Consider the following 17,040-nt stretch of genomic DNA (forward strand, 5'->3'; position numbering starts at 1 on the left):
GCGGCCGTGGAGCGCGGCGACGCGGGCCGGCGACGGCGACGGTGACCACCACCTCGACGTCGAGCAGCACCAGCACGTGGACGACGTCGAGACCGGGTCGGCGTCGTCGGAGCACCACTTGCGGGCGCCGGGGCTGCCCGTGGAGGAGCCGGTCCACGTCGAGGATTCGGCGGTGACGCAGCATCATCCTGCAGTGTCGTCGTCGGAGGAGGAGGAGGAGGAGCTAGGTAGCGGCACCAGCGGGAGTGATGGTAGCGCCGCCGAGGCAGCCGACGGCGGCAGGAGGAGGTCGCGGCAGGGGAGGAGGAGACGGCCGCAGCGGCGGCGGCGACGGGGGAGCCGGCCGTCGCTGTTCATGGTCCTCGCTCCCGCCGTGATCCTGCTCGCTGTCATGGCGCTCGTGTGGCGCCGTGGAAGCAGAAGCCGCCGCGCCGCCGCCGGCGGCGGCGGCGGCGCCGGGAGCTTGTTGGATGACGACGCCGCACGCGCGCCGCCGCCGGGGAATTCGCCGCAGTAACAATATTTTTGTATACGTATACGTACGTATGCCTAGGAATCTACCAGTTGTGTGTATAAATATACGTATGAATCCCAAACGGTGTACGCCTCGCACCTGCACGTACGCTTGCCAATAATGGGCCGGCTTCACTTCAGGCCCATCTACCTGAAAAAAGAGAAAAAAATAAAGAGAACGAATGCTAAGCCGCCGCCACCGCCTCATCGGCGTTGCCTCGCCGGCGGCGACCGAGCTCCGGCGAGCCTTCCGCTCGGAGGCGGCCCTCGAGGCCATCCGCGCGCACTCCAAGGACGCCGACGGCCCCGCGCACCTCGCGCTCTACAACTACCCCACCTTCGCCGGCGGCTACGCCGCGCTCGCCGCCGACCTCTTCCACCGCCGCCTCCGCCGACGCCTCCTCGTGCTCCCCTTCTCCTCCGTCGAGCCCTTCAGGTTTCCCCCCTCGCTTGTTCTTCCCCCCATTTTAATCGGCTCTTGCATACGTCTTTCCTTTCTTGATGTTGGTGTGTGTGTTCTTGAAATGGAAATTTCAAAATTGATCGATCGATCGATCGAGTAGAGCTGGAGACTTCGAGGGTGCGGGGTTCCAGACGTGCTACCTGTTGGATTTCATTGGGCCAAACAACTTCGCTTTGGAGCTCTCTCGATTCATCCCTAGGTGCGTGGACTAATTCCTTGCAGGAACAAGTTTGTGAGTTACAGAAGAAAACGAGATGATGAACAACTAAACAGTATTTTCTTTGATTTTCAGTGGTTGATGAAACATAAATAATCTGTTTTAGATTTTTGTTTGCCGACAAATATGCTTTATGGGATGATTCGAGTATGAAAAAGCAAGTAGCTTTTGTATGGAGGAAAGAAAAGGAAGGAACAAAATCTAGTGTATCCTTACTACAATCTTTGCACACACAAATGGCACAATGATGAGAACATTTCATGAAGTCTGTTGATTATGTTTTGAGTTTTTTAGTGCCTATGTAACTGAGAAGTTGCTTTAGGCACCCTTTGACCATTATACCTGTGTATGTTAGTAGTAGTATTTACTGGAGTTACTAACTAATTTTACACACCAAAGTTACTTATATATGATAATATTTCCAGTCATGACAATGTCCCCCTGAAATTTCTTTTTTTCTTACACTGAAATTCTTTTGTTGAAGAAACTTTTGATGATCAGAAGTATAATTTATGAGAGCTTATGAACAATCCAGTGCTTGAATATATCCTTCTGACATTGCAATTTATGCAGTGTAATCGCATTTGATCACCGGCGAAGTACACTAGCAAGAATCCCCCATTTGGGTCATTGCCCAAGTAATCTTGAGCTTAACATTGACACAACAAAGAGCAGTGCTCGAGCTACATTTGATTATTTCTCCAGGAACCTTGCAGAGATAAAATCCGATTCTGTGAGTTGGGAATATTTTATATTCCAGTTCATTATCTGGTGTCATTTGAGGGAAAAAGGAAAATGGGTCTGTTCTCTTTTCCACAGGATATGTGTGAGAAGCTGTTGGACCAAGAAGATGAGGAGAGGGTTTTTAATGTTCTCAAATACATAGAAGATGCTGACCTGCGCCAGTGGAAGCTGCCCAATGCTAAGGAATTTCAGACAGCACTCAGGGATGAGCGCGCTAAGTTGAACTGTATCACAAATCCTCTTGTATTTGAACAGGTAAAGATCTAAACGTTGCTGTCATACTTACCGTTCCTTAACTTTACCCCTTACATGGTGAATGACTGCATTAATGGTACCTCGAACAGCTGCAGCAACTTGATGTTTGCAATCTGCTTTCTAGGGGGAAGTCACTTGCTCACGATCGCTTCGAAGCTGCAGGGAAGTTAATACACAAGCCATTTAGGATTCATCTCGGAAGAGGATTGCACGGTGAATGCCTTGTAAGTTAACAGGATGCTCTTGCACTCATACTGCTTTCAATCATTTGTGTATTATATAACATTTGGTAGCTTCATAGCACCCTCCTTTTTGTTTGCTGAAGCCTTCTGATTGGGCTACTTTAGAAAAAGCATGCAGTCTGCAGCAAGAAATGCTCTTGCAGTAATGATTTTAGTTACTGGACATAAGCATCTGTTGTTCAAAGTCGAATGCTGTAACTCATTCTTTTCTTCTTTGTTTAGTTGACTGCAGCACCTATCAATAGTTCAAATGGATAGATGAACAGCCTATTTTCCTAGCTGATATCAGTCATGAATCCTGAGTAGCCATTCTATGTTCAAATTACATATGTTCATGCTTAAATGGTTAACAATATGTGTTAATGGATTCTCATGTTCCTGAAGTATTATTGTAACCTTGTTTTGATTCTTGAACACGACCAAGCATCAGTCTTGCTCTAAATCATTTGGCTAGTAAAGCAATATCCATAGTGTTTTGGTGGCCATGTACAATTTTACTCTGAATGTTATTTTGTGGAACAATATATAATTCGCACAAAAAGATGCATCATTATCTGTATTAAAAAAAATTTCCATGCTATTAGGCGATCAGAGCAGACGGGAATTCAAAATTAAGCCATGAAATTGGCTTGGAGTTGAGCAAGATGAGTACTGCTGCTGGATTAAGGTATAAGCTTTGTTCAAGTTTCAAAGCACATGAACCCATATGCATACTTCACTTTGATCCTTTAATTGTATCGAAGAACTCTCCTTTTCTTTCATAGACCTATCGGAGCAGTGGTCTTCATGCAACGTGGTCTCCTGAAGATCTGCTTGAGGACAACAGACAGTAGTACCAATACGGCAGAGATTGCTAAGGTATGCTGTCTTTAATGATTGTTTGATTATTTCATAATCCTGAATTGCCTTAAAGTTTGATTGTATTTTAATTGTTCATATATTGCTTTCATCATTAAAAAAAATTATGTTAGGCATATGGTGGTGGTGGAAAACCAAGCTCAAGTTCGTTTGCGCTAAGAATGGACGAATTCAACGCTTGGATCTCTGTGAACTCATGACTGGCCTGGAGGCTGGAAGGGAGTTCTAAAAGAGTCATACAGAATTACAGGCAGGCACTGGGCTAGATACAATTCCCTTGGTTGCGAGGAAGAGGCGAAAAGGGAGATGTTGGGAGTATCCCAGGATGGCCAGAGAATGGTCCAGAGCTAAAATGCTTGAGCTTTTGAGGGTGCTCTGGTTGCTTGGTTTGTGCTGCCATTTTGAACCTTTGGTAATACCTAGGGGATTCTGGCGATGTCAAATTTAAACACTCTATTTGGCATCAAGTAAGCATCCCGTTTTATCAAAAAAAAAAGTACTCTTGCTTTGCCCAGTAGATACTCTCTCCGTCCTAAAATATAATAATTTTTGTTATATTTTGGGACGGAGGTAGTATAAAGTCAAGTCCTTTCAAAAAATTTCTTTTGAAAGGAACCGTCTTTTAAATTTGACTCGATGTGATATGTGCATTCTGTTCTGTAGTTAGTTTCAAAGATTTGGTACCAGTTTCTTGTTTCTAGCCGATCACTGCATGCCAGTATAAACAGAATTCGTTTTATTTTTCTTTTTCTTTTTGAAATCTGAGAAAGTGGCATCACCAGATGGAGACAAGCAAGACAATTAGATGTGTATTCCAAAGGGAATACTGCGATCTGGCACTCAAAGTTTTGTTTTGTTTTTATTCGAGACAGTTCCACAAATGCTGAGTACTTCCATTTTCAGCAATTTGTGAAACATAACCTCAAAGGCCCAGATATCAACCAAATCTGTTCGCATGCAAGCGGACCTAAAGAGTCTCACTTTTTTGTTAGAATAGCTCAAACATTTGACGTGTTCGTCTCTCTAGGTACAGAAAAACAATTGCAGAAGCACATATCTAACGGTAGGCAAAGTCAGATCGACATATACCCTAATACCCCTACCAATTTCCGGTAATTAAGGATGCCCAGAACTAATTAACTACACCAGCACAAACCTTAGCATCTCAAAAGAATATGAGGATTCCTCTCCAACAAAATAAAAAATAAACAGAACATTCTACTGTAACGTGATCTTCATAAATCTAACTGAGCTTGGGAAGATGTTTCTAAAGCATCCTCAAGCTGCTCCACGCCTCCACCTAGCCCAGAATGGCAGAAAGATCAAATTATCACATGATGGTATGGAACCAAATTGATTACAGAAGAGTTCATGGGGTTAGTATGACTGCATACATCATTTCAACCGGGCAAACTTGAGTTCTTTGCATTCTGCAGACTGCCCAAGACACTGTTGAATAACTTCTCTTCATCTGAATCTGAATCTGAATCTGAGGTCATATAAGAATGTTTTGATAAGCTTGTAGCCTTTTCTGCATTTTCTGTGATCGAATTGTCACCACCATTACCTCTGTTGATTCTAGAGCAGTCCACTATACCACCAATGCCGTGCTGTTTCTTGCTAGAACAAATAGTCTTACTAGTGTTCCACGAATCAATAATTTTGAAGAGTGAACTTTGTGCTGCATCTCTCCCAGCCTCTTGGACCACCTCATGATTTTCATCATCAGAAAATTCATCATCTGAACAGGTAGGAGGATGATGCCGGACTGCTTTATCATTTTGTCGATATGGTTTACCACTGTCAGATACTGGACCAAGCTCTTTCTCCAAAAAGTCATCACTCTTACTTTGATTCTCATTGCTCTTGCAGCTGGCCTGACCCTTCCCATTTTTTGTAGGTAAAACATGGACCGACGTTCTAGACAGAGTTGGGCTTCTGTCATCGACATGTTTACGCTGGCCTGATGGCCTTCCATTCGTAAAAAATGAAAGTAGTGGAGAACGAGCTCTTCTCTGGGGGAGGGCAAGTCGAAAAGGAGACGTTTGTGATGAAGATTCTTTGATCCATTGCTTTTCTGAGATAAGCAAATCTACTAATTGGTGGTGGTGTTTCCCACCAAGGCTTTTTAGAGGCCAATGGCCTTGCTTCTGTAGTCCATGCGCTAACTCCTCCCTGGCAAAAACAAGCAGCTAGGTTGAGTGAAGCTTTACTCAGAAATGATTCTAGTTATATTTGAGGTGAGACATTTGGGTCCATGTCCACCTAAGAACAAGAATTATAAAAGATGAAATTATTTGAGTCATCATTTATTTTAAGACTGCATTTATTTCGTATCTTCTGTGATAAGATTTGCATTGGTAACAAAATATAGAATAAAATCAGGAACTTGAAGAGGAAAGTGCAATTATAAAGTAAAATATAAGAACTACAATTATTGAATATGATCACAGCCAGCAGCCATTATCACCCCGCATGCTTGCATATTCAGTTCTTACCATTTTGATTATCTCTTGGTGTGCTGCAAGAGATTAGTTTCTGCTTGCTGTTAGCATAGTAAAAGAGCAGCTTGCAATCAGAACCATGGACTTGTAGTTAGGATATGGCATTTTTGTTCAATGTCAACTACAGTTACTATCTGTGCATGTTGGAATCTGCTAAAGATAGAATTGCAGGCAAAGTAGAAACATTTATATATGTAGATAAAAGTAATTTGAGAAGCAGAATACCTTGTCTTTGCTTTTGAAACAAGATCTGATCCATGAGGGGTAGACAAATATTGCTGTAGTGCATCCCAGAAGTAAGGTTTCATGAACAGTTCAACTCCTACTTGCTGTTCACTTGCAGTAGCAGCTGTCTTTACAAATGCAGATTCTTTTTCTGATTCTTCCCTTGTTCCATCATTGATATGTACTGAACTTAAATTGTCATCTGTGTCTGGTTTTCCAGACGCCCACCACTTTGCAGCCCAGCTAAATATTCCTTTGCTTTTTTCTATAAACCCAACTTTATGTTCAGCGTTGCTCGTGTCAACTGATCTACTAGAATGGATGATCGTATTCCCTACATTCTCCTTGACATTTAATTTGTCCGAATGGTCATTGGCAGTCATATTTGAGAAACTGCTGCTAATTGCTGAAGTGCTGTCAACATTGTCTCCATCTGAATTGTCAGTTGTGGAAAAGATCTTCAAGGTCCTTGTCAAAAGACTGTTATGTTCGTTACTATTGGCATACTGAGTTAGTAAATCATTGGAGCCTTTAGAATGGGTATCATCTTGAGACGGAGAAAGCATAGGCTTAACAGGCTCTGTATCATTCCATAGTACACAAATCCTTTCAAATAGCCCCTTTTTGTCAACAGTAATTTGCTCTCCTGTAAAGGCAGAAGCTCCAGCAACACTCTCCACATCAGCTTCCATACAGCTTGCAGGTGTTTCAGGTTGTGTAGTCAAATCAACAGGGGGAGCTTTCTCTTGGTTCCTAGATAACAAGTCAGATTGGGAAGATGGGGCATCAACTGCTAGAACTTTCTTGCGGTCCGCAGATAAAATATCTGATGAAGAAGATGGGACATGTGATGATGGTGGTTTCTCATTAAGAGTCTGAACGAGGCGTTTGAACTCACCACTGCTTTGAGCAGAACTCTTTCCCTTGTAAATTTGCTCAGCAGGCTCCATTGATCTCTTGGAAACCCCAACCACAGCAGGCTGGTTTCTTTCACCTGGTAGAGGATCTATAAACTTCACAACATCAGGCATGGCTTGGAGAAGAGAAGAGAAGTTTTTGAAGCCAAATAATCCTTTATCCATGAACACATGATTCTTTCTAAGCTCTGCTCGAAGATTTGGAAGACTGATACCTTCAGGAAAGGAGTACAGTACTTGCCTAACCCCATTGGCCACAGATTTGGGTAAAATAGGTGGTTTCACTGACTTGGTATGTGGTTGAAAAGCCTTGGAGTCCCTTGACTCTGCCAGGGAGTCCTCTGACTCTGCCATAGAGTCATCTGACTCTGAGTTCAAGAACAAGTCATCAAGGGGTCCCCTATAGTGACCGTACCAAGAAAAGGATATACCATCAGGTGGTTGGTTAAAATGTTTTGGTGAGAAATCCAACCCTTTAACTAAAGCATCCCATGGCCACATAATCGTTGCTGCACTGCACAATACACTAGAGTCAGCACTGGGGCAGGCAAGCAGTACATTATAATTGCTCATCCGGAGGCGATGCAGAATGTTTGCAAGGCCTTTGTTGCCAGATATAAGGAAGAAATGGGCCGGTGGAGGATTCTGAGCAATCCAATAGGTCAGATCAGCCATGAACAATTGGTCGGGACCGCCCTTTCCACCTACAATATCAAACTATTTATTAATATCATGCAACGAAGTAGCAGCATCAGATAAGTGAAATATAAGCTGCTCTAAATTTCCTCGTTAAACATGAAAGTCACAACATTTAAAGCATGCCAGTGGTTAATTTGCAAGTTTCAACAATCCAAAGCACTGCAAATTTGTCTGAAAATGAAAAATTATGATTCATTGCTAACAGTTGGAGAAATACTTACACATTTAGCACAAACTCAATACCATATTGGAAATCATATAGAGCAGAGTATCATTAAGAAGAATTCAGGATGTTTCTTCCAATCCCACCCCACAAACCCAATCCAACACCGGATATAACCCCAACGCAATCAATTAGAATCAGTAAAAAGGGTGATCATTTTGACATATATAGCCTAATCAGTGTCAGTCATAAATTGAAAAGCATTAAAACTAGTGTTCTTCTATGATATGTACTCTCTACATCATGAAGTAATATCACTCCTTAATTCCATTAACACAAGAGATATTAATTAATTCCACAATGGCACTTCGATGAGTAACGAAATTGGGATGGGTTTGGAAGACGAAACTGGAAGGGACGTGCGAGAAGGCGACGCCGGTGGCGGCGAGAGCCTCCTGGACGGCGCGGGGGAGCATGTAGGCGTCGCCTAAGGCGGTGATGTCGACGGGGCCGCGGATGCCGGCGTCCCGCAGCGCCGCCGTGACGCGCGTGGCGACGCGGCACGGGTTGGCGCCCTGCGGGAGGTGGCAGCTCTGGAAGTCCCACCACACCGACACCTTCACCGCCCTGCTCCTCCCCTCCCCCTCCCCCTGCCGGAGTTGCCCCCGCCACGTCTCGCCGCCGTCAACTGCCGCCGCCGCCCCAATCGCGAAGCATCGGTGGGGTGTGGACGGGACTCGCGGTCGAAGGACGAGTAGAATGCTGCCGCGCGGGAGGAGAGCCCGCGACATGGCTGCGGCGCTCGCCGCCGTGGGCTCGCCGCTCCGGCGATCGAGGGGAAGGCGGTGGCGGTGGCGGCGACGGCGCCGGTGGAGGGGGTTCTCGAGGGTTTATTATGGCCTCCAGTGTTGGGCCCCCAAGCGCGGCCCATTACGCGGATGGTTTGGTTTACGGTTGGGAGAATGTTTATTTTACCTCCCTCAAAGATAGCTACAGTTTGATTGTAATACAGGGAGGAAGGGGAAACGAGGAGTTTCACTGATGTGTGGAGTTCACTGCATTTATTAATTTTATTTTACTGTAATTTAATGCCATATAAGCGTCACATCGGACCGAACCACTCTGAAAACCTCCTGGGAAGTTGAATTGGACGGTTTTAAGGGTTGAGGGGAGTCTTCATATCTGGTCTTGACAACAATCAAACTAGGGTATTGACTGTGTAAATCCAATTATGGATATAGAGGTCGGATTTCTACCCGTTATATCTCTATCTCTACTATTATAAAACATGAAAATGTTTTTGCCGGTATTTTGGTACATTATCCGTGTTTGAGTCAGTTTTAAGTTCATTTGCTTTTGGAAATATAGATCCATGTTTGAGTTGCATTTTAAGCTCGTGTGCTTTTGGAAATACAAAAGAAGTCATATAAGAAATCTCTTTAAAAAAACTCGAATGCTAACTTGAGATGAAATGCGACCTCCTAATTACAACTTATGATTTTCTTAAAAAAATATCCAAATGAATTCCCACAATAAATTTCACCCTAACTAAACCGTATAATAATAATTAAATTAAAATAGCATCCACGGGCATTTTTTTAGTCTTAAAAAAATCAAACTATGGGTATAGTTGAAGGGAACCAAAAGGAAAAAGTACACCGAAGGTCCCTCAACTTGTCATCGGGATACAAAAATGTCCTCGAAATGCAAAACCAGATATTCGGGGTCCCTTAACTATACAAAACCGGTCACCCGAGGTCATTCGGTGGTTTTGACCTCGGTTTTGGTCTATGTGGCGGCTGAGTCAGCAAGAGACCCACGTGGAACCCACATATCAGGTGTCCGCGTCACCCTCTCTCTTTACCCTTTCTTTTTTTTTTCTCTTCTTTTTCCTCTCCTCTTTGCGGGGCTGAGCAGCGGCCGGCGAGGCGGCTTGCGAGCGGAGGCGCGGAGGAGGAGGCGGGAAAGGAGGAGGGCGGCGCCGCGACGGCGGCCGCCAGCGGCGGCGGCAGTGGGGAGGCGGTCGTGCGGGCGGCGCCGTTGTCGTCCCCCTCGTCTCCTCTCCTCTTCGTTGGCGTCGTCGTCCCTCTCGTCCCCGCCGGATCACGCCGCAGCGCGGTGGCTAGCGTCCTCCTCCTCTTCTACGTGGCGGCGGCCGTTCCATGGAGGCCGACGCTCCAGTCTAAGCCGGCCCGGCCTTCTCCTCGGCTTCGCCGGAGTCGAGCTCTACCGGCAAGGCGCCAGCCCGGTGGGCGTCTTTCGGTCGGCCCTGGTGGGCCCTCGCCACGACCGCCTCCAGATCCGAGCCATCCAAGTGAAGCACGGCCTCCATGCGCTCTTCGCCTTCAAGCCCGAGGCCTCCTCCGGCGCTGCCCGCATGACCGCCTCCCCACTGCCGCCGCCGCTGGCGGCCGCCGTCGCGGCGCCGCCCTCCTCCTTTCCCGCCTCCTCCTCCGCGCCTCCGCTCGCAAGCCGCCTCGCCGGCCGCCGCTCAGCCCCGCAAAGAGGAGAGGAAAAAGAAGAGAAAAAAAAGAAAGGGAAAGAGAGAGAGGGTGACGTGGACAACTGATTTGTGGGTCCCCCGCTGACTCAGCCGTTACGTAGACTAAAACCGGGGTCAAAACCACCAAAGGACCTCGGGTGACCGGTTTTGTATAGTTAAGGGACCCCGTATATCTGGTTTTACGGTTCGATGACGTTTTTTAATCCCGATGACAAGTTGAGGGACCTTTGGTGTACTTTTTCCGAACCAAAATGGACTTCTTCCTTACGGTTACGGACTCCAGTATTGGGCCTCCGGGCGCGGCCCAATACGCGAATGGGTTGTTGGGCCTTGACGCGCGCGGTGCGGCCCATTGTTGGAAGACAAGAATAGGGAGAGGGGAAGGTGGTAAATGGGTGGCCGCGCGGAGGCGCGGAGGCGCGGCAGGGAGAGGTGGGAGGTGGCCGATCTCGCCGGCGTTGGTGGAGCGGAGCGGGGTAGGCGAAGCTTCTCCGGCCGCGGGTCGCCGGCGGGGTGGGTGGGAGGCCGTGATGGAGACGGCGCACGAGGTGGCCATTTACATCGACCGCTTCCACAACCTCGACCTGTTCCAGCAAGGGTAAGGAACGAACGGCAGAAATTTTACCTTTCTTGCTGATGATTCTACCAGGATGAATTTGGGCTTTGGAAATTTAGACTTGAACCTAATTATTCTGTACGATTTTGATTGTTCTGTCTGTTTATGAATCTGATGAAAATCTATCTCTGAATTGCAATTTTGATTCAGTTTCATCGAGGTGTATGTGATTGTGTTTGCTATTTGGGTGCAGATGGTACCGGCTGAAGATTAGTGCGGCGTGGGAGGAGGATGAGTACAGGGCGCCCGTATCTCCTGCCAGGGTCGTGCAATATGAAGGTTTGTGCATTTCTTGCACCTATTCTGTGATGGCAATATGTGATATGTGCTATATATTTTGCACGTTTGCTCATCAATCATGTACTTGTACCTATAATTTAAGATCTGTTGTTGATTAGTTTGGTTTGAACTAAAACCAATTCAAGATGCATCAGAGCTGTCTTGTTGGCAATTACAATCAATTGTGTTAGGTTGGATTTTTCATGTTCTTGTTTTTCTTTCTTTTTCTGTTGTATAGTATCATCTTGAACCGTCAATCTTTGGCTAATACATAATGACATGCTAGGTGGATTGTGCAGTTCCTGATATTGGTTCGAAGGGAGCATTTGGCCTTTGGAAAATAGATGACGTTGACAATAGCTTCTATACACAACCATTCCAGATTAAATATTCTAGACAAGATATTTATCTATCAGTTATGGTGTCTTTCTACATACCCAACACCGAAGATGAGGTTAGCTTAACTTTCTTTTCCTAACTGAATTATGTTTACAATGGCTGGTCTGAACTTCTGCTTTCTCCATTCCAGGGCCCAGCAACCTCGTCTGTAATATTAAAATTTGAGCTCATCTATGTTCCAACATTGGAAGACAGGTATGTTCTTTGCTTTCCCTTTCCATCTTATTTTGGTGTTCACATTATATTGTTCGTTTTGGGGAGTACTTGTGTGCCTACAAAATCAACATCCATTCATCAGTACTGAAGCTGCTTCCATTTTTTTAAAAAAAATTATTGTAGGACTGAGATTGAAGATCCAAGTGACATATATGTCCCAGTGCATGAATTTAGAATCCCATACAAAGCACTCCTGGGTTTACACGCATATTTTCCTGTCCATTTTGATGCTTTCCACCCTGTGCTTGTTGATCTAACAATGCATATCGTGTACCTAAAAGCTGGTGTGACCAAATCGTCTCAGAAGGTACACAGGTTTGTGATACTTTAGCTTTAATATTCTTTTAGACACTGCCATACTGGTGACCTTACAAAAAAGCTTGTCTGAGAGACTGAGATTGCTAGAACATTTGATAAATTTGGCAACATTATAGGGTGCTGAGCATATACTACCTCCTTTTTTAATATATGATGCCGTTGACTTTTTGACAAATATTTGACCATTCGTCTTATTCAATTTTTTTTGTGCGAATATGAAAAAAAAAGTCATCCTTAAAGAACATTTGATAATAAATCAAATCACAATAAAATATATGATAATTACATAAATTTTTTGAATAAGACGAATGGTCAAACTTATCTAAAAAGTCAACGACTTCATATATTAAAAAATAATGACCTGAACATGTTGCCTTCATTTATTATCCCTAAAAGCTGCCAATATGCAGGCATCTGAGCAAGGTTTATGCTCAAAATCATGTTATATTATAAAAGCACTATTAAGTTCTAGAGAAATTTTGCTTGAGGAAGTGATGAAGATGAGTGCTGGCATTGGTAAAACTCTTGAAGATTTAGATGATGCTGATTTAACTCTTGGTAAACATGAGCCGATCGATTCATCAAAGGCAGGCTTGCCTAAATATAGCAAAGGGCTCTATATACCCACGAAGTGCATTGGCCATCTTACTGGTGTTTTACATGATCTAATAGAGGTACACTTGATTTGGTCTCTCAAAAGTGACAATTTTTGTCACATATGATACTTTTACTAACTGTTTACGATTCTTTTTACAACTAATTCCAGAGATCTGATAATGTGGTTCGGAGCACTAATGACATTCTGCTGTACACCCTTTCCAAGGAAGATTTGTTAGAATTATTTCAAGCTGTGAGCGATCAAGTTTCATTTTTATGGAATGCATTCTTGAAATTTCATAGGTGAGGTTATCTGTGGTTTTTTTATTTTGTCTTAGAATCAAGATAGCCATTGGCTACTTCTCTAATGTGTTGGTGTAATGATTTGTTAATTACTGTTCTTATTCTTTCATTTTATTTTCTGTCCGACCAAAGTCTTGAGATTTACTGCAGGGCAAACAAAATCAAGATATTGGATCACTTGCGCAATATTTGGGATGCTGACCGAAAATCAGAATGGTCAATATGGATTGTTCATTCAAAAGTTGACATGCCACATCGTTATTTGTGCAGTTTGAGTGGCAAGTCTTCTCCTCGCCATTCACTTCTGAGGAGTTCCAGTTCAAGAAAGTTGCATCCTGATGTAATTGTCTTGTCTTGATGCTTACAGTGAACTATCTGCCCTTTTCTTACCATCTCTTTTATTAATTAGTAGCATTTTCCTGTCAAGTTTTGATGGTTCCATATATTTGTAGCCTGTACAGAATTCTTCTTCACGGGCAGAACTCCATAGGAGAAGTATTGCACAAATGAAGGTCGGTAGTCAGTCAATGTTGAAAACTGAAACAATTTGCATTACTCCAAAGAAAAGGATACTGACACAAATCATTCTGCAGATTAATGCACGGTTCATTCAAGATATGCAAATTTATGCTAATCCTTCAGAAATTCCTGTTGTTCACATAGAACAACATGTCATGGTTGTTCCACAACATGGTTCTAGCAAGCGTTTGGTGAGAAGTGCTTCAGAGGCAAACAGTACTACTCTACAGCATAAGCTAAATGGTAAACATGTGGCAAGAATGCCTAGCTGTGATGGAAATATTGGGCATATATTGCGAGCAGTCGTTTTTGTGCATGGATTTCAGGCAAGTGTCTTCAGACTTGTAGCGATGGTTTTCATCTCATATATTATGTTGATGAAACACTGAAAACTTCTTCTATTCACTCGAATGAAAGCAGGGACATCATCTGGATTTACGGCTTATTAGAAACCAATGGATACTGTGTGATCCTGGAGCTGAGTGCCTACTGTCTCAGACAAATGAAGACAGAACATGTGGAGATTTTAAGGAAATGGGCAGAAGGCTATCAAATGAGGTAGTTGCATTCCTCAAAAGGAAAATTGATAGGTATTCAAGAAATGGAGGCTGCAAAGATTTGAAGCTTAGCTTTGTTGGTCATTCCATTGGAAACATTATTATCAGAAGTGCCCTAGCAGGTAGTTTTTCCAACTTTACTTCCAAATATGTAGCTGGCTCTGTCTGACTAACTAACCAGTTCTTTTCCATTCAACAGACCCCAAGATGCAACCATTTCTGAAGAACCTCTACACATACATGTCAATATCTGGACCTCACTTAGGTTACTGGTACAGCTCAAATTCTCTGTTCAACTCTGGTCTGTGGCTTATGAAAAGGCTCAAGGGAGTCCAATGCATGCACCAGCTCACTTTCAGCGATGAACAAGATCCCCAGAACACATTTTTTTACAAGCTATGCAAGGTAGATCTACTCTATGTCCCTTCAGTAACAAAACTCAACTATAAGAATTAATTTCCCCAAAATTAGAGCTGAACTAGGAATCACAGGGTAATTAACCTGTATGAACTCAACTTCTTATATATATTTTTTAATCTTCGCAGCTGAATACATTAGATAACTTCAAAAACATCATCTTGGTATCATCGCCACAGGTACCTTCTTGCTCAAAATATTCCTTTCAAATGTATGCTGATTATCTGACATGTATATTTTCCTAATCAAATAACTCTGCTTAACTAACTGTAGGATGGGTATGTTCCATATCATTCAGCAAGAATCGATTCCTGCCCTGCCTCATCGTCGGATAACTCGAAGAAAGGGCAGGTGTTCACCGAGATGCTCAACAACTGCCTGGACCAGCTCCGAGCCCCATCGTCGGAGACGCGGGTGTTCATGCGCTGCGACGTGAGCTTCGACCAGTCCTCCCATGGCCGTCGCCGGAGCCTCAACACCATGATCGGGAGAGCTGCTCACATCGAGTTCCTGGAGAATGATTTGTACGCCAGGTTCATCATGTGGTCCTTCCCTGATTTCTTCAGATGATTCATGGAGGCATGGAGCTACGTATGATACATTATATATGTGTGTGTGTCTATATATATATATATATATATATATATATAGACACACACACACACACACACACACACACACACACGGAAACCTTCAGTGAACAAGGTAAAAGTAAAGCCCTGGCATGCAGCCGTTTCAGACTAGTGAAGATGTGGTCATGCAAATTCGTTGTATTATGTGTATGCATTGTGTAATTTGACCCATATATCAAGTCAATTACTCAAGAGTGGTTTCGCAGTCTTTAAGAAAATATTAAGAGATGTTAGATGCCATTGAGAAATGTTGGTTGATTTCAGGCAAATTAGGAAGTAAGCTGAGAGGAAATTCATGAAATGCGAGTAGTCTAGCTGCTTGTTTTCTCCGGGAAAAGCACATCATATAGTTCTGGAGGACTTAAATTTTATTCATCATGTGTTTGCTTGTATTGAATAATGTGGGTCGTATGACGAAAAATATTTTTACTATGGTTATTTGGTCTATTTATTGTATAGAGGTTTAAAGCCAACCTTGACCAATACAGTGAGGATCTGGTATTACGCTAAGTAAAAGGCCGAGATTTGGCACACGGGCATTGCATGAAAGAATTAATGTGATGGGTACGTAAATCCATATATGTATAAGTGCTAAAAATCACAAAAAAAAAAAGAAGTGGAGAGAACATCCAATCGAAATCATAGATGATACCGTGAAATTTTTTTTTTTGTCACACACGCATGATGAAGTTGCATGATTCAGGGCAATAGTCCCATCCAGCGAAGCTGCGAAGGTGGCCCCGTAGACATGACGAGCGAGACAATCGGTGCCTAACTGAATGAAGACACGTGGACAGGGGCAGATTCACAATGGGGGCACGTGGACAGGGGCAGATTCACAATGGGGGCGGGGGTCTTGAGACCCCACTACCGTCTCCGGGACAGTGGAGACCCCCTAAGCCCCCACTAAATTTTTTTTCCATAGATCCATAGGATGTGGGGACTGGAGGTTCGATTTATGCTGATGTAGTTTATTCAGCCTCCACTACTATTTTTTTTCTAGATCCGCCCCTGCATGTGAACAATATGTGAAGAGGCAGGTGGACGCGTAAAGCGTGTGCATCTTCATGCGACCGTGTAGGGTATGAGACCGACTCGATCACGGAGGCGATAGACAAAAAAAATGATAGAAATATACCGAAGAAAAATAGTACGTATCAGAAACTGAGCGATGTAAAAAAGAATTCAATAAAAAAGAATTCAATAGAAACATTTTCAATCTATTAACTTAATAAAGTAACAGAAAAAGAAGCCTCCACGTTCACTCTTACGGTCTAGAAAATCTCACGTTAATCGAAAGAAAATAAGAAAAAATAAAAATAGAAGGGTATTAGGATTAGGTTTTGTGTAAACGGACAAAAAAAGAAGGGTATTAGATTGGGTGTAGTGTAAACGGATAAAAAAATTGAAACGGACAAAAAAAAATGGAAACGGACGAGAAAGATAGAAAAAAAGTGAAAACGGACAAGAAAAATAGAAATTCCAATGTTAATCAAGACAAAGAGAAAAAATTAAATAACCATCGCGTCATAGTAGATCCAGATTATAACAGTTTAGATTTAATATAATAGTTATATAACTAATAGAAATCTTTTTTTTACAGAAGCTTAAAGTAAGGTATAGGAATCGGAGTAAAAAAGTTTGAGATGGAAACGACCAAACAAACCACATACACAAAGTTTATTTCTAATTCAACCAATGCAGAGCAAGTGTAATTGGATTAAGAACTAATCCATTAACTTATTTAAGTAATAGGAAAATTAGACTCCACATTCTCTCTCATGGGCTACAAATTCATATTAATCAAAGTCCATATAGAAAAACAATTTAAAATAGTTGAATTTGTAATTAAAAATAATGAATATTGGAAGAGAAGACTAGAGT

The 17,040-nt window shown here is 43.2% G+C and overlaps 3 protein-coding genes across 7 annotated transcripts; 2 read left to right on the forward strand and 1 right to left on the reverse strand.

The window, feature by feature from the left end:
• The first annotated feature begins 602 nt into the window (after window positions 1-602).
• LOC4349872 (uncharacterized) lies at window positions 603-4,031 on the forward strand. Of its 2 annotated transcripts, XM_015762436.3 has the most exons (8): window positions 603-949; window positions 1,077-1,175; window positions 1,767-1,926; window positions 2,013-2,192; window positions 2,282-2,416; window positions 3,019-3,101; window positions 3,199-3,292; window positions 3,406-4,031. In XM_015762436.3, the coding sequence occupies exons 1-8, from the start codon at window positions 696-698 to the stop codon at window positions 3,490-3,492; spliced, it is 1,092 nt and encodes a 363-aa protein (XP_015617922.1). In that variant the 5' UTR covers window positions 603-695; the 3' UTR covers window positions 3,493-4,031. The 2 variants fall into 2 exon arrangements, with proteins under 2 accessions (XP_015617922.1, XP_025877284.1); XM_026021499.2 differs by lacking the exon at window positions 1,077-1,175.
• A 225-nt stretch (window positions 4,032-4,256) lies between these two features.
• On the reverse strand, window positions 4,257-8,665 carry LOC4349873 (probable GPI-anchored adhesin-like protein PGA55). Its single transcript, XM_015762433.3, has 3 exons — window positions 8,210-8,665; window positions 6,022-7,642; window positions 4,257-5,467 (listed from the first exon to the last, which is right to left on the reverse strand). The coding sequence occupies exons 1-3, from the start codon at window positions 8,589-8,591 to the stop codon at window positions 4,693-4,695; spliced, it is 2,778 nt and encodes a 925-aa protein (XP_015617919.1). The 5' UTR covers window positions 8,592-8,665; the 3' UTR covers window positions 4,257-4,692.
• A 2,031-nt stretch (window positions 8,666-10,696) lies between these two features.
• On the forward strand, window positions 10,697-15,396 carry LOC4349874 (uncharacterized). 4 transcript variants are annotated; one of them, XM_066305772.1, is made up of 15 exons: window positions 10,697-10,901; window positions 11,113-11,198; window positions 11,485-11,652; window positions 11,728-11,792; window positions 11,937-12,120; window positions 12,542-12,805; window positions 12,898-13,031; window positions 13,182-13,371; window positions 13,484-13,543; window positions 13,625-13,876; window positions 13,971-14,229; window positions 14,307-14,512; window positions 14,653-14,703; window positions 14,798-15,124; window positions 15,198-15,396. In XM_066305772.1, exons 2-14 carry the CDS (start codon window positions 11,151-11,153, stop codon window positions 15,092-15,094), a joined length of 2,178 nt encoding a protein of 725 aa, XP_066161869.1. In that variant the 5' UTR covers window positions 10,697-10,901; window positions 11,113-11,150; the 3' UTR covers window positions 15,095-15,124; window positions 15,198-15,396. The 4 variants fall into 4 exon arrangements, with proteins under 4 accessions (XP_066161869.1, XP_066161867.1, XP_066161868.1 ...); XM_066305770.1 differs by having other exon boundaries at window positions 11,498-11,652; XM_066305771.1 differs by having other exon boundaries at window positions 14,798-15,396.
• Window positions 15,397-17,040: the final 1,644 nt, after the last annotated feature.

This window comes from Oryza sativa, chromosome 11 (genome assembly GCF_034140825.1).
Source record: "Oryza sativa Japonica Group chromosome 11, ASM3414082v1".
In the NCBI taxonomy this organism is placed as follows: domain Eukaryota; kingdom Viridiplantae; phylum Streptophyta; class Magnoliopsida; order Poales; family Poaceae; genus Oryza; species Oryza sativa.

Excerpts from the sequence above, each read along its gene's own strand:
- LOC4349872 (XM_015762436.3), top strand. The coding sequence starts at position 696 with ATGCTAAGCCGCCGCCACCGCCTCATCGGCGTTGCCTCGCCGGCGGCG. Across the intron at positions 2,193-2,281 it reads ATCCTCTTGTATTTGAACAG|CTGCAGCAACTTGATGTTTG; the intron begins GTAAAGATCTAA and ends TACCTCGAACAG. Across the intron at positions 3,102-3,198 it reads AGTACTGCTGCTGGATTAAG|ACCTATCGGAGCAGTGGTCT; the intron begins GTATAAGCTTTG and ends TTTCTTTCATAG.
- LOC4349873 (XM_015762433.3), bottom strand. The coding sequence starts at position 8,591 with ATGTCGCGGGCTCTCCTCCCGCGCGGCAGCATTCTACTCGTCCTTCGA. Across the intron at positions 7,643-8,209 it reads CTTCTCGCACGTCCCTTCCA|GTGGAAAGGGCGGTCCCGAC; the intron begins GTTTCGTCTTCC and ends TTGATATTGTAG. Across the intron at positions 5,468-6,021 it reads GTTTCAAAAGCAAAGACAAG|GGAGGAGTTAGCGCATGGAC; the intron begins GTATTCTGCTTC and ends TGTTTTTGCCAG.
- LOC4349874 (XM_015760142.3), top strand. The coding sequence starts at position 10,834 with ATGGAGACGGCGCACGAGGTGGCCATTTACATCGACCGCTTCCACAAC. Across the intron at positions 10,902-11,112 it reads CTCGACCTGTTCCAGCAAGG|ATGGTACCGGCTGAAGATTA; the intron begins GTAAGGAACGAA and ends ATTTGGGTGCAG. Across the intron at positions 14,513-14,652 it reads TTTTTTACAAGCTATGCAAG|CTGAATACATTAGATAACTT; the intron begins GTAGATCTACTC and ends TAATCTTCGCAG.